This window comes from Notolabrus celidotus, chromosome 11 (assembly GCF_009762535.1).
Source record: "Notolabrus celidotus isolate fNotCel1 chromosome 11, fNotCel1.pri, whole genome shotgun sequence".
NCBI lineage: Eukaryota > Metazoa > Chordata > Actinopteri > Labriformes > Labridae > Notolabrus > Notolabrus celidotus.
This window is the reverse complement of record NC_048282.1, coordinates 35,457,318-35,472,140: the sequence shown is the minus strand read 5'-3', so window position 1 is coordinate 35,472,140 and position 14,823 is coordinate 35,457,318. Positions and strand designations below refer to the sequence as shown.

At 43.3% G+C, this 14,823-nt stretch overlaps 1 protein-coding gene across 1 annotated transcript in view; it reads left to right on the top strand.

Annotated features, from left to right (window-relative positions):
• LOC117820945 (nucleolar protein 4-like) overlaps positions 1-12,980 on the top strand; it is a 66,466-nt gene extending 53,486 nt beyond the window's left edge. The window contains exon 3 of the mRNA XM_034694898.1: positions 12,726-12,980. Within this exon, the coding sequence (XP_034550789.1) occupies positions 12,726-12,980 (255 nt within the window). The remainder of the gene's footprint in view (positions 1-12,725) is intronic.
• Positions 12,981-14,823: the final 1,843 nt, after the last annotated feature.

Genomic DNA, 14,823 nt, shown 5'->3' with positions numbered 1-14,823 from the left:
ATAATTCTAATTCTTTGAAAATGGAGTGTTTACTGGACCGTCTCACAAATAAAAAAAATATGTATTAAATAACAATTTTCATATCTGAGTTTTAATTTGTATCATATGTGATACATCAGGAACTTTGGTGTACATTTTTTGCTCAAAGTTTCTTATTTTTTAAACAAACTAAAACATATGAAAACAACATTTTTAGCTTTTTAACTGCTTTGAGTTTCCTTCAAAATTTTCCAAACATAGAAATTATTTTTTCACATATTGCACGACAATGTCAAAAATATTTTGATGCAAAAAAACTAATTTATTGTATATTTCTTCTATGAATTGTTCAATTTTTAGATGAAATCAATACATTCAAAATACATCAAACACTAAAATATTAAACCATTAAAAGTAAAATAAGATGCTATACTTAAAAAATAAATAAAATATCAATCAATCTTTATTTGTATAGCGCCAAATCACAACAAACGTTATCTCAAGACTCTTTTACAAACAGAGCAGGTCTAGACCACTCTATGTCAAATTATGAACAGAGACCCAACACCAAGACAGGGTAAGACTCAGTCTGACCCCACCTTAATCCATCATGAGCATTGCACATCACAGTATTTAGCTAGTTACAGTGGTGAGGACAAACTTCCTTTAACAGGCAGAAACCTCCAGCAGGACCAGACTCACGTTAGACACACATCTGCTGAGACTGAGTTGGGTCTGGAAAGACAGATAGAGGGGAGTAAGAGAGAGAAGTGATAGTGATGAGACGAGTCGTAGAAGCTGTTGCCGCTGGAGTCCAGCACGTCCGTATCAGCTGGAGTCCAGATCGTCCGCAGCAGGAGGACGTCTACGGCAGCTCAGAGGAACCTACGAGACAAGGGAGCTCAGGGACTCCAGAAAGGTCTATGGTTAGTAACTTTAATGGGACAGGCAGAGTTAAAGTAAGTGATGAAGGGGTTGGGGGGAAGGGGGTGAGCTAGGATCCCAGTGTGTCAGTGTGCCAGCTCTAGTCAGTCTAGGCCTGTAGCAGCATGACAAAAGCTGGTCCAAGCCTGATCCAGCTCTAACTATAAGCTTTATCAAAAAGGAAAGTTTGAAGTCTACTCTTAAAAGTGGAGAGGGTGTCTGCCTCCCGGACCCTGACTGGTAGATGATTCCAAAGGAGAGGGGCCTGATAACTGAAGGTTCTACCTCCCATACTACTTTGAGAGATTTTAGGTACAACTAGCAAGCCTGCATGTTGGGAGCGTAGAGTTCTAGAGGGGTAATAGGGCACTATGAGCTCTTTAAGATACGAGGGTGTCTGATTTTTAAGGGCTTTGTAGGTTAAAAGAAGGATTTTAAATTCTATTCTACATTTTATTGGGAGTCAGTGTAGAGAAGCTAACACTGGAGAGATGTGCTCCCTCTTCCTAGTTCTAGTCAATACTCGAGCTGCGGTGTTTTGAACTAGCTGAAGAATCTTTAGAGACTTATTGGGGCAGCCTGATAAGAGGGAGTTACAGTAATCTAACCTGGAGGGAACAAATGCATGGACTAGTTTTTCTGCGTCGCTCTGAGACAGGATAGAATTAAAAGTGACTAAAATTTGAACTAGATGATAAATAGATAAATAACTCAGTTAAAGGCGTGACTAAAAACTAGTCCTCAATCATCCTGATACAGCAGGTTGCATTTATAAAAATACAATATATATTATAAATATCTAACTTTCTACACTTAATATACCTGATGATGTCATTTAAACATGTTCTTGAATAATAAAAAGACTGTGTGTTTCTTTATGGAATGCATAATGTTTGAAATGTAATAAAATGACTGACAGATCTCCAAAAAAATACCTGCTGTATTCATTTTGATACACACATGTTAAACACGGTTTGACTATAAATGAAGTCATGAAATATTAATTCGTTTTACATTGCATCAATCCAGTAACTATTCCTCTTGAAGTTTCAGGAACAATTGTAAAGTTTTTTTCATCCAAACTTTTTAAAAATATCCCTGAAAAACCTGGAGTGTGTCTCTGATCCACAGCTGACATGTTGGATGTCTCAGGTGACGTCCTTCTGGTGCATAAATCACTCACACCTGGTGGATTATCCGTGCACTGCATGTATCTGATCGTACACATCAGGATTAGTTTTTTTAAATATATCACACTGATGATGTAGAGGTCTCAAAAACTGATCAAATATGATACGCTTATAAATCAGTGGAGGAACTGAAGTGCAAACACGAGCGAGGTGATGAAAACTAGACGTTGAAGCATGAGACCGACTGGACGGGGCTCTGATCAATAAATGCAGAGAACAGTTTTCATTATATTAGCTGCATCTAGAAGCATGTTTATCTTCATAGTGACATGCACTTACTAAATCTAAACATTCTTATCATTCATCAAACCCAAGGCCAAAAAAATATGCAGCATTTAAACACATGAGCTCTTATTTTCTGCAGAAAGAAACACACAAAGTCTGAAAGTAGATATAATTTCTGATCTGTTTCAATCAAAAAAATCTCCTTTTTTTGTTTCTTTAAGTCGGTTAGTTTTCACATTTATACAGAAACAGAAGCAACAGGAATAAACAAGCAAAGACAATAACATTGAGTCTGTCTCTGAGGACATTTGAAGTAAAATAGATGCAACAGATGTGCTTCATCGCGACCACAGCCACCTTTAGTTTACATTAAAGACATAAAAAAGTCCAAAAGAGTCAAAACTGTCAAAACAGAGGCGTCACAGAGTTTCATCATCCAACAGGTAAATTTAGATTCGCTCCCTCCTCCTCTGCTGCCCTGCTGATTGTGTACAGCACACAGAAAGTGACGGAGCAGAAGTGTGAAAAAAAACCCCGTCTCACATCGACACCTCTGCACACCTACGGTTTCTAATGTTTGTCAAAAAGTGTCGCATTCTTCAGACGCTGTGAGAGTGTCTCTTTATTCTGCACATGCACGAAGAATCAACAACCAGACATGCAGATCTGAAGTCCTTCAGTCGCCGCTGTGACGACAGCCACGTGATAATACCTGAGCAGATGTTCACAGAAACAGGAACACTCGGTGTAACGACTCGACTCTTTAGACTGTTTCTGCTGTTACCTTCAGCGTGCTCAGTCGTGTTCGAGTTGTGCAGAGAGGAAGTTAATCCAGTGAGACGAGTCCAGGGAAACTCCTCCTCTGAGAACCGTCTTTAATGGACACATGTGGGTCAGAGCTGCCTCCTGGACTTAGTGCAGGAGATGCAGCAGCAGTTTAATATTCACAGATATCCCTTCTTCTTCTTCTTCTTCAGAGGAGGAGTTCATCCTTTGAAACTGATCATGTTGTGAGTGTTCATGTTGGTTTAGAGAAAGTGTGTGTCAGGGCTTTTTCACTGGGGCTGCATGAAGTAAATGTGCAAACACGGTCATTTCACAAGTTTGTGTCCTCCCTCTGATGGTCTAACTCCTCCCGTGCACACTAGTATTTTTGTAGCTCCATACTATGACAATCTACCAGATGAACTCCTATCTACCTCCCTCCCATAGATTCAGAGAGAGTGATACATGCCTTTGTTTCTTCTCGTATGTGGGCTTAGAGGAGTCGTCCATTCAGCACCGGCAGCTTGATCAAAACACGGCTACTCGCCTCCTGACTGGAACGAAAAGGAGAGAGCACATTACACCTGTGCTGCTCTGTCTCTCCATTGGCTTCCAGTCACAGGATTGATATTAAAATGTCACTGTTAACAAACAAGGCCCTCAATGGATTGGTATTATCCACCAGATCCACTGTGGTCCGGCTCCGTGCTCTCTCGTCCGTTAACACCCACCGGTTGTGTTTTCAGAAAGCAGCACAGAGCAGGACCGCCGGACAGCTGGAGTCATGTGACCGAGGTTTTCCTTTCAATCAAGGATTCTCCTCCTCCTCCTCCTCCTCCTCTCCTCATCCATGTTGTCTTTCTGGTCCTCTGAAAACCTCTGACCTGTTGACTCCAGGCCTGGCTCCGCTCATCATGACTTTGGTTTGTTGTTGTAGTTAAGTGAAATACGATCTGGTGATAACACAGAGTGTTTTATTCTGAAAATTAACCGGATGTTTTCATTTTGTTTTGGTGAAACCTGACTTCCTGTCCCGCTCCATCTGCTCTGTTGAGATTGAAGCAAAAATAGAAGTCTTGTGTATCTGATCCGGAGGACTCCGACCTGCCGGATCAGAGACGCAGCCGGAACGCAACAGAGCGGATCCAGTGGAAGTTAACACATTGACTAGAATAGAAACCTCTCAGATCCGGTGCTGAGATGGACCGGACGCAGATCTGGTGTAATTTGGCCGTAAGAATCGCCTTAAAACCCCGGGCGATCAAGCCTTTGCAAGCTCTGGAACCACTTATCACTTCAGATACAATCAGCCCCTACTGTTGAGTTCTCTTTGGCCTTCTCCTCGAGTCGAGAACATTAATATCCCCTCAGATTTTACTTGATTTCCTTGAATTTGACTATTTAATATAAATATGTTGTGTTGTTTATTGTCGTCTTCTTGTAAATCGGGGTGTCCAAAGTACGGCCTGGGGGCCAATCCTGGCCCAAGGTCCATTTATTTATGGCCCCAAGCTTCCATCTTTAAATGTGTTATTTATAGCAAAGACTTTCATCACCTTCTGAATCATCTGTACATTTACAGTTTCCTTCAAGCGCAAAAACAAAACTAAAGTCAATCCAGAAACATCTCAAAAAGCTTCATATGGACTACTTTTATAAAAGCCAAAGCTCTGGGAATTCTGCAAGATGACAATAAAGAAACACAAGAACTCTTAAAGTTGACAGGTTTTCAAATTCATGTTTTTATCATGATGTGAAAATGTTCTTGATGAACACTGAAAGTTCAGAAGACACAAAAGAGGACACAAGACAAAATCCAAATTATGAAATTGTGCAGAAAAGGCAAAATTTGGTGCATAGAAATAGTTCAGAGTGCAGGAAAATGATTATTTAGTTCTTAATATGTGTCTGCTGGTCAGAAAGGTCTTAAAAACAACATGAAAAAGAAGTTTAATGAAATCCAGATCGTGAGACAATATTTTTCCCACATTGCCCGACCCTTAAAAACATTTTCCTCCAGAAGAAGATAAAGTTTATGTGGCTTGAAGAGAACTGAGGACTACCTAGCTACTGATTTATTGAGAAAATGTTTAAAATAATTGTTATTAAATAGAGATTTCATAAATAACTTTGATGATTCCTCAGTCTCAGTAGGAGCCACTGGCCCTGAGGTATTCTGACAACATCAAATGTGACCCTCTTTGAAAAAAGATTGGACACCCCTGTTGTAAATGTTCTCTGTAGATAAAGTTGACTTGACTTGACAAACATTTTTCGAACCAATCGGTCTCCAGACCCCCAAAAACATGCAACATAAACCCCTCTACATGTTCTGCACCAGCGTTAAAAAACCGTCCCTCTCTCCTCCTTTAAAGTCCCGGGACCTGCGGCGCCGTTTCTCCCCTCGCCATCTTCTGCAAACTTCTTAAACCCTTGTTGTGTTCCTGCGTGCCAAACCTTTCTTTAGAGCCTCTTATTTCAAAGCTCACGGTGTTCAGGAGGAAAGATTAGGCTTCATGTGCCCCACCCCCCACACCTCCACATGAACTCAGCGACCTCACACACTCCTCCACACACACACACACACACACACCTCCCACCCAAACTCCCCGGTGACCTTCAGTGCTGCATTAGCATGCATCTTACACTGGCTGTTTCCTTATTAGTGCCTTTAATCAGGGTCAGTGTGAGTGGAGTGATATCTGTCAGAGACATGGACTCTCTTCTTGTGCAGGATGAGAACAGTGAAGGCAACACGGTGAATATGTGAGGAGAGGTCTTCCCTCCTGTTCCTGTCGGTCACTCCTCTCTGCAGCCGCTCCGATGCAGCCCTCGTTATTAGCCGTGCATTTTCTCCCTGTCACATGCGTGCTGCTGAATTATGCATTGTATTCAGAGCGAGGGATGACATGTTTGTAAAATGAGCAGAGAACGTGGACCGGGAGTTTCTCTGTCTGCGCCGTCCGCCTGCACCGGGCGAGGCGCTGCAGAGGAACAGGGGTTATAAAAAAAGATGGTTTTACTGCGTCTACTCGAGTGTCATTGAGTTCTTTGCTCATTCATTAATCTTTTCATTGTTAGCAGTGTGTGTGTGTGTGTCCTCGTATGTGTGTGTGTGTGTGTGTGCATGTGTGTAATAAAAGCAGTTGTAGCTGTAAGGACCTCATTACGGAAAGTGCAGGTCTCTTCACATGCTGATAACGACCGTAGAGGTGTGTGTGTGTGTGTGTGTGTTTGTGTGTGTGTCAGAGACTTAAATGCTGAAGACGGCAAAGTATTCTGAGGAGTTATGTCGATACCAGACGAATCAGGGCTCCTCATTTTACGTCCGGTGGCGTTTTTATAGCGAGGTCTGAGTTTCATGCAGGAGACTTCTTCTTCTGTTACTTAACCTCGTTCTTATCTGGTTGTGTTAGCGTCCATGATAGCATCAAAGTGTGTTTTCATGCTGCACTGAGAGGTCGTCGTTTAGGCCTGAGTGCATTATCTTGTATTTTAACTTATTTGTTCCCTCTCAAATGAACCTGGCGTCCTTGTCCAAAACATCTACCAGGACAGCTTCAGCTGACTTCACCTCTGCCTCCTACAGACCCTGTTCTCAAATAGCAAAGAGGATCAACTTTGAGGACGTTTTCGTGACACAAAGCGAACCACAACGGTGCGATCTCTGCAAATAAAGTGTGCAATCAGGCAGCAGACTGTTACAAGTGTTTCACTTTGATGCAAGTTGCAGCCACACAAACATTGGGGCAATTATTTGGATTACACTCACCTGTTTACTTTGGTTTAGATTAAAAGAAAAGGGCAAGTCTGGGAGTGTTCACTTTCCCAGCATGCACTACACTCACATGCTGGAACAGTTGAAATCTAACAGGTTATGTAAAAGAAGAAATGTTAAATGTGTAACTGGATTATTGTCCTTTGCAGCGCTTTCTTTGCTGCATCAATTTCCTGTTTCCAAACCCTCTTAAAGTTTCTTAACATTAGCTTCATAATTTGACAAAAACACTACAATTCAAGATGTATGTTACTGCAGTCATCAGTACATTGTTGGTATCCTGTCAGCTCCCTACATGTGTGCTTTCTGTTAGCAGGGTTTTCAGACTCTCTTTGGCAGACACAGGACGCCAAGAGAGTTAGCAAGCGCTAGCTCTGTTTGGTTTTAGACAAGGCAAGACAACACAACATAGATAAGATTAATGCAGAGTTCTCACTACACAGCTATTCAGGAATATAGATTGTGTAGCGGCTGTTTGACTTTGTCAACTCTACAAAAAACAACAACTCAAATCAAAACCGCCACGGGTCACGGGTGGAGTGGATCGTACACGGGGTCCAAAGATTGTAGAATCCATCCATCCATCCATCTTCTTCCGCTTATCCGGGTCCGGGTCGCGGGGGCAGCAGCCTCAGCAGGGAAGCCCAGACACTACTCTTCCAGGCCACTTCCACCAGCTCTTCTGGGAGGACACCGAGGCGCTCCCAGGTGAGCTGAGAGATATAGTCTCACCAGCGTGTCCTGGGTCTTCCCCGTGGCCTCCTCCCAGTCGGACATGCCCGAAACACCTCCCCAGGGAGACGCCCGGGAGGCATCCTAACCACATGCCCGAACCACCTCATCTGGCTCCTCTCGACCCGGAGGAGCAGCGGCTCTACTTTGAGTCTGAGCTCCTGACCCTCTCTCTGAGGCTGACCCCAGACACCCTGCAGAGAAAGCTCATTTCGGCCGTTTGTATCCGCGATCTTGTTCTTTCGGTCACTCCCCACAGCTCGTGATCACAGGTGAGGGTCGCAGAATCTTTGGTGGTTTATTGAAAAACACAAAAGAGGCTTCTTTCAAACAAAAGGGAAAGTCTTCATGCCTTGAAATCTCCCGGTAAAAACATTCACCTTCCCCGGTGTCCGCCCCTCCCGTCTTACCTGTCCGTCTTTATACACCCCACCCGGTGCAAAAACCATCAACCTATAGAAGTGAGTAAGGAAATATATTAATAACACCTAAGGCATCAAAGTTAATCCTATAATTACCTTCAATGAAATAACAATACATTCATCTATTAAAGTAAAATAATGAAATGTATGAAACGATGTAATTAGCTCCAACACATTACATGTAGTGTTATGGACTACCATGAGCAGACGTATGAATTAGAGTTTAACGTCAGCCCTGACCTGAAGAGTGAACCTTAGATACGGGGGATAGAGGTTGGAGAGAAGGGACTGGTTCTCGTCTGCCGGGTTGCTCTGGATGGCGAGCCCAAGCTTGGGTTAGCTTTAAGAGATCAGGACTGGGTCTCCAAAGTTCATGGGTATCAATCAGTGGATGAGTCTCATCATAGCTAACTCATCACATCACAGCTGCTGCAGCCGCTCTCCTCTGTCCTGTGGCGTCATTTAAAGGAGACCGAGCATCTTCTCTGTGCACACCTCAGGAGAAGGTGCGTTTAAAGTATCAGACAAACCAGAACCTGTCCCTTATTTCACACTTAAGAACCAGTCCAAGTAAACAGAACAGAAGAGGAGGCTTAGTTGTCAGTAGGACGAACAGAGAAACACACACTAACAGCAGATATTTGCACACCTTCCTCATAAACAGAACATAAAGGAGCAGAAGAGGTGAGATATGGAGCCATTACACAATCTGAGTCCAGGTTTATGAATCAGCCTCACCTTTGACTGCAGGGTGAACTTTACATTCAGTCATTCAGTGTGAACACGAGAACAGGAGTACAGCTGAGGTCTACCACAGTCACACAGTCATTCATAGAAACCCTCCTTGCCTCCGACAGAGTCTGAGTCTTACTCCACCAAAGCTTCTCCTCCATTGATGCTCACATTCAGCTTTTGGCAGCTTTTGACTGCTGGAAGAATCCAGATCCCCGAGGGGGCTCCTGCATTTTTTATTCGCAGTGTTTTTTTGGATTGAACCGAGTGAAAGAGTGTGAGGTGGAAGCAGGCGGCTCAGAGAGGAGAGGAAACGCGTCTCAGTGTTTCGCTCCTGCTGCTGCCAGCGAGGCCTGCAGGTGCTCCTCGCTCAGCAGCAGTTGGCGCGTTGTGTTTGATTTGCTGCCTGCCGTCTCTCCGCCTGGCGCTTCTTGTTTCCTCTGATGTTTGGGTTAACGCGGCGGAGCAGCTGTCATGGCTGCTCCCGTGGATGTTGACACGGCGCTCAATAGAGAGATTAAAAATGGATTAAAACTGTTTCATTCATGAGAATTTGGCTAATCTGAGTTTTGGCGGATTAACACGACAAGGCAGCAAATTTACAGAGAGGAGATAATCTTTATTTGGACACGCAGAATACTCTCTTTATAATCTGGGACTCATTTCTAGGAACTCCTTTAGGATATCTGTTTCACTTTATATCCACTTCAATGAAACTGCATCCTTTTTTAAACTCCCTTTTTTCTAGTTTCTGAATAAATCTGCAGCTGACTCTTGATCCTGATGATTCCAGCTGCTGATTCTTCACAGTTTCTGAAGGATGTGAGGGGAGGAGGGAAACTTCAGAAGATATCAAACCAGCTTTATTAAACAGACTGTTTGTGACACACAACAGATAGAAGAGCTCCTCAGCCGTTACCTCCAGGCAGACTTTGAGTTTAAGAGACACTGGTTAACGCTCTCTTCCTCCTTCAGCCTCACTGCTGGACAAACAACCCGCTCAGTTTGACCTCTGACCTGTCCCAGGCTTCTGCATATCTCAGAGTCTTATGTGTTTACTTGTGTTGCAGCCCCTGGCATCAATAATCACAGAGTTGAATTCTGGACTGACTTGACTACAAGGCTTAAAACAAGATAGAGGAAAATAATATTAAATATTTTAAAGAATAAAAATAAAACAGTAAATACAAAAAAAATCGGATAATACCAGAAAAAATAAAATCAAATAATTAAAATTAAATTAATAAAATACAATTAGATAAATATCAGATAAATACCAGTAAATCATTATAATTAAATCAATGAAATAAAATCAGATAAATATCAGAAAAATACAAATAAAATATAATATGAGATAGAATAAAATTAAAGTCAACAAATGATGCTAAAACATCATCATAATGTTAATAATGCAGTCTCGTGCTAAAAGAAAATTACTCCAAGTTAGAAGCCAAATTAAAAAGGTTTGTCTTAAGTTAACTTTTAAAAACACTGCATGTTTAACATTTAAATGACAGCTTACAATGCGACTGTGTCTGCACAATATGCATTAAACACAGGCGTATATATAAATATATATATCAAAGCAGTGCCATGAACAAACGTGTCAATCTGCCCAATGATATCTGCTCAGCTTAGTGTGCAGAGACTCCTTCATGTATCTAAATATCGATGGCCAGATCCGATCTGATCCAAACTTTCAATTTAAAAGCTAAAGGGAAGAAAAGTTCCAGGAGTTTGAAACCTCTGCATTTTTTTTTCAGGTTTTTGGGTCAAAAAGTCCCAGGAAGTTAAAATAATAAACAATCTGAGTCTGTTGAAGACAGAAACAGGCCGTGTAGAGGACATACTTTGATCCGGCACATTCTCCATAAAACCAGCAGCCTGTTTTGTTGGTTCATGAAGCAAAATCCCCAAACATGTGTTTCTTCTTTTCATCCTTTTGATCCTGTAATGTTTCAAACTGTGGTCCAGTGTTAAAAGCATCAGATCCTCCTCTCTTTGTTTCCCCTGTCTTTATAAGTTTCTGTGTTTATGGTCCAAAGTCTCCACATTTTTGCTGCTGAGTGGATAAAATAATCCTCCTGATATGAGAACCTTTAACTGTTGAACAGAGAGGATTCCTGTGTGGATCAATACCTGATACCCTCAGTTCATCCAACTCAAATCCTTCACCTCACAACCCTCCCCCATCACTTCAGGTGTGCCCCAGGGTTCTGTCCTGGGGCCCCTCCTCTTCATCACCTACCTTCTCCCACTCGGCAATATCTTCCGCAAATTCGACATACACTTCCACTGCTTCGTGGAAAACACCCAGCTCTACATCTCCAGTAAGCCCGACTCCACTCTCCTACCCTCCTCCCTCACCCTCTGCCTCTCTGAGATCAAGTCCTGGTTCACCTCCAACTTCCTTCAACTTAACAGCAATAAAACAGAACTCCTCCTTATAGGCACCAAATCCACCTCATCCAAAGCCGACAGTTTCTCCCTCTCCATCGACAGTTCAACAGTGTCCCCCTCCCCCAGGTTAAGAGTCTGGGTGTCATCCTCGACAGCTCACTTTCACATCAATAACATAACCCGGTCTGCATACTTCCATCTCCGCAACATCAACCGTCTCCGCCCCTCTCTCACCCCTCACACCACTGCTATCCTGGTCCTCAGTCTCCTCCCCTCCCGTATCCATTACTGTAATTCACTCCTCTTCGGTGTCCCTCACAAATCCCTCCATAAACTTCAGCTGGTCCAAAACTCTGCAGCCCGCATCATCACCAGAACCCCCTCCTTTCACCACATCACCCCCGTCCTCCAGCAGCTCCACTGTCTCCCGGTCAAACTCAGAATCAATTTCAAAATCCTCCTGTACACATTCAAGGCCGTCCACAACCTCTCCCCCTGTCAGGTTCAAAGACACATCTATCAACAAAGAATCAAACAAGAGACATCAGTTAGCATGTAAGATACTTGCAAGGAGAGCAAGAGAAGGTTTACACTCTTCCCTAAACTCTGATCCTTCTCTTGCAAACCTTTCTTTTTATTGGAATAGGAACGCCCTAGTTACAATAGTGGCGAGTAAGCATAAAGGGAGGGGTTTTGAGGCTTCTCACACACACACTAACATTGCTTAGTCATTACTATATGTGTATGTGTTGTGCAGGTACGGTCCATCACGGGGCACACTGCCCTCCTTCATTTGACTCGTCCTTGGATACTCCTGCTTAAACTCAAACTTCAAAGAACATGAAGTAGATTATACAGCATAGTTATGAAAAACATCATTATCCAGAACAGTTCAAACTGGTTTCATCTGCAAATGAACTTCTCCTTATAAAAACATTTCAGACAGTATGAGAAAGACAGTATGATTAAAACAGTATGATTTAGACAGTATGATAATCCTATATACAGAGTGGACAATTATTCTAACACCCCCCCGTATCTGTCTGATCTCCTCCACATCGTCACCCCCTCTCGCTCCCTCAGGTCTTCCTCCTCCCTCCACCTCTCTGTGCCCCCTGCCCGTCTCAGCACCATGGGGAGCAGAGCTTTCAGTCGCTCTGCTCCCCAACTCTGGAACTCACTCCCACCAGACATCCGAAACTCTGACTCACTACCCCTCTTCAAATCAAAACTCCAAACCCATCTGTTTCAAACTGCATTCCCTGCTTCATTTCCACTGCTTCATTTTTAACTTGGTGTTACTTTGCTTGTTTTTATTTATTTTATCCTGTTGTTTTTATTTATTGTGTTTTAATCTGTCTGTAAAGTGACCTTGAGTGCTTTGAAAGGCGCTTTTAAATTAAATGTATTATTATTATTATTATTATAAACGCCTCACATAAGGAGGCTGCTAGTTTCATTTGATTGCATAATTCAACATCTCTACACACACCAGTCGAGTGACACTGAGTTTGATTTATAAAGATGTAGTTCATGACTTTAACTAATGAAACTCTCTGTTTTGTCTCCGGTGTTCAGGATGACAGTTCACTGAGCAGCGAGGAGGAGGCCGAGATGAGCGAGCCCACATGGCTAGCAGCTGATCTGGGAGCAGCGTCCGACCTGAGCCCGCCGCCGAGCCGAGGAGAGAGGATGCGCCACAGTCCGCAGAACGCACACAGCAAGGAGGACGACGGTAAGGAGAACAGAAGCTTTGTTCGCTCAGCTTTGGTTTGTGTGTTTGAAAGTTATAAACACGCCGTGCTGGAAGTGATGATGCGACTCTTACAATGAGTTACCTCTGTTTGAATCGTCCTTCACTCTGTTGGAGTGTAATGTTCCTGTGTTTTCACTCGCTGCGATGGAGAGCAGATATTGTGCAGAGCAGAAAGGATGTGCTTCATGTTTGTGGTTTGTAAAGAAGAAGCAGATTGTGAACCTTTCTTTATCTGCCTTGTTGATGGATTTACTCTCATTGATCTGAGACGCTCTTAGAGGACAACACAAACAGACCAATCACAGCTCTTCGTAATCACACGGTGTCTGTGTGTCTGATTATAGATCCAGCTTTTACTTTGAAAGAGTTTCAATCTGAACATAGATTACACCGATATTGTCACCTTTATATTACAAGTGGTAGACTGACAGACTGACAGTGTGTGAATGTGTGTGTGTGTGTGTGTTTGTGAAAGGGTGCATGCAACAACTTGTGAAAAAGTCCCACCAGATCTGTGTCTGGTCCGTGTCCGAGCCGTCACAGCACCGGATCTGATCGGTTTCTATTCTAGTCTAATGTGTTAACTTCCACTGGATCCACTCTGTTGCGTTCCAGCTGCGTCTCTGATCCAGCAGGTTGGAGACCTCTGGATCAGAGAAGCAAGACAAGAGAGAGAGAGATGATAGTGGGGAGATGGATAGTAGTAGTTGTAGCAGCTGGAGTCTGGCACGTCCACAGCAGCAGAGATCCAGAGGAACCTACGAGACAAGGGAGCTCAGGGACTCCAGAAAGGTCTATGGTTAGTAACTTTAATGGGACAGATGGAGCAATAAAAAGCTTTGACTTGACGTCCCTTGAGTCTGCTTATTATAATTGAATTGAGAGTATTAGATCTCTAAAAGCTAACTTCCACCAGATCGGTCTCCGGTCCATCACAGCATCAGATCTGATCGGTTTATATTCTAGTCTAATGTGTTAACTTCCACTGGATCCACTCTGTTGCGTTCCGGCTCGTCTCTGATCCGGCAGGTCTGAGTCCTCCGGATCAGATACACAAGACTTCTATGTTTCCCGGATGCCGGAGCACGACGCATCAATCTCAACAGAGCAGATGGAGCGGGACAGGAAGTCAGGTTTCACCAAAACAAAATGAAAACATCCGGTTAATTTTCAGAATAAAACACTCTGTGTTCTCACCAGATCGTATTTCACTTAACTACAACAACAAACCAAAGTCATGATGAGCGGAGCCAGGCCTGGAGTCAACAGGTCAGAGGTTTTCAGAGGACCAGAAAGACAACATGGATGAGGAGAGGAGGAGGAGGAGAATCCTTGATTCAGGGATCACTGCAGGGAAAACCTCGGTCACATGACTCCAGCTGTCCGGCGGTCCTGCTCCGTGCTGCGTTCTGAAAACACAACCAGTGGGTGTTGATGGACAAGAGAGCATGGAGCCGGACTGCAGTGGACGGACCTGACACGGATCTAGTGGAAGTACGATGTGAGCCCAGCCTCAAGTGGACACTAGAGGAACTGCAGCTCCTTCTTTTTTCCAAACTGAAGGTTGCAGCTTGGATGTAATGATTAAGTAGCCAACACTTCCCATTGTAGTGTAAGACAAAGCATCAATCAGAAAGCGTCCTCTGGTTAACCTGCACTGAATCTAGTCCAGTCAAATGAAATTACATCTCAGTTTCCGTTCCTCGGCTTCCACGTTGTATTTTTAAAACAACTGTAGATTTTCCACACCAGCTGTGTGACGTGTGGACACAAACTGTGACTGACAGCACACTCTCTCAGATCCTTCAGGTGTCTGTTTCTTCACCCTCTCCTGTTAGTTTCTGTCTCCCCGTCACCGTCTCTCTCCCTGCCGTTGTTTCCAGCTTCACACTTCATCTGGCATCCCTGGAACATCGCTGC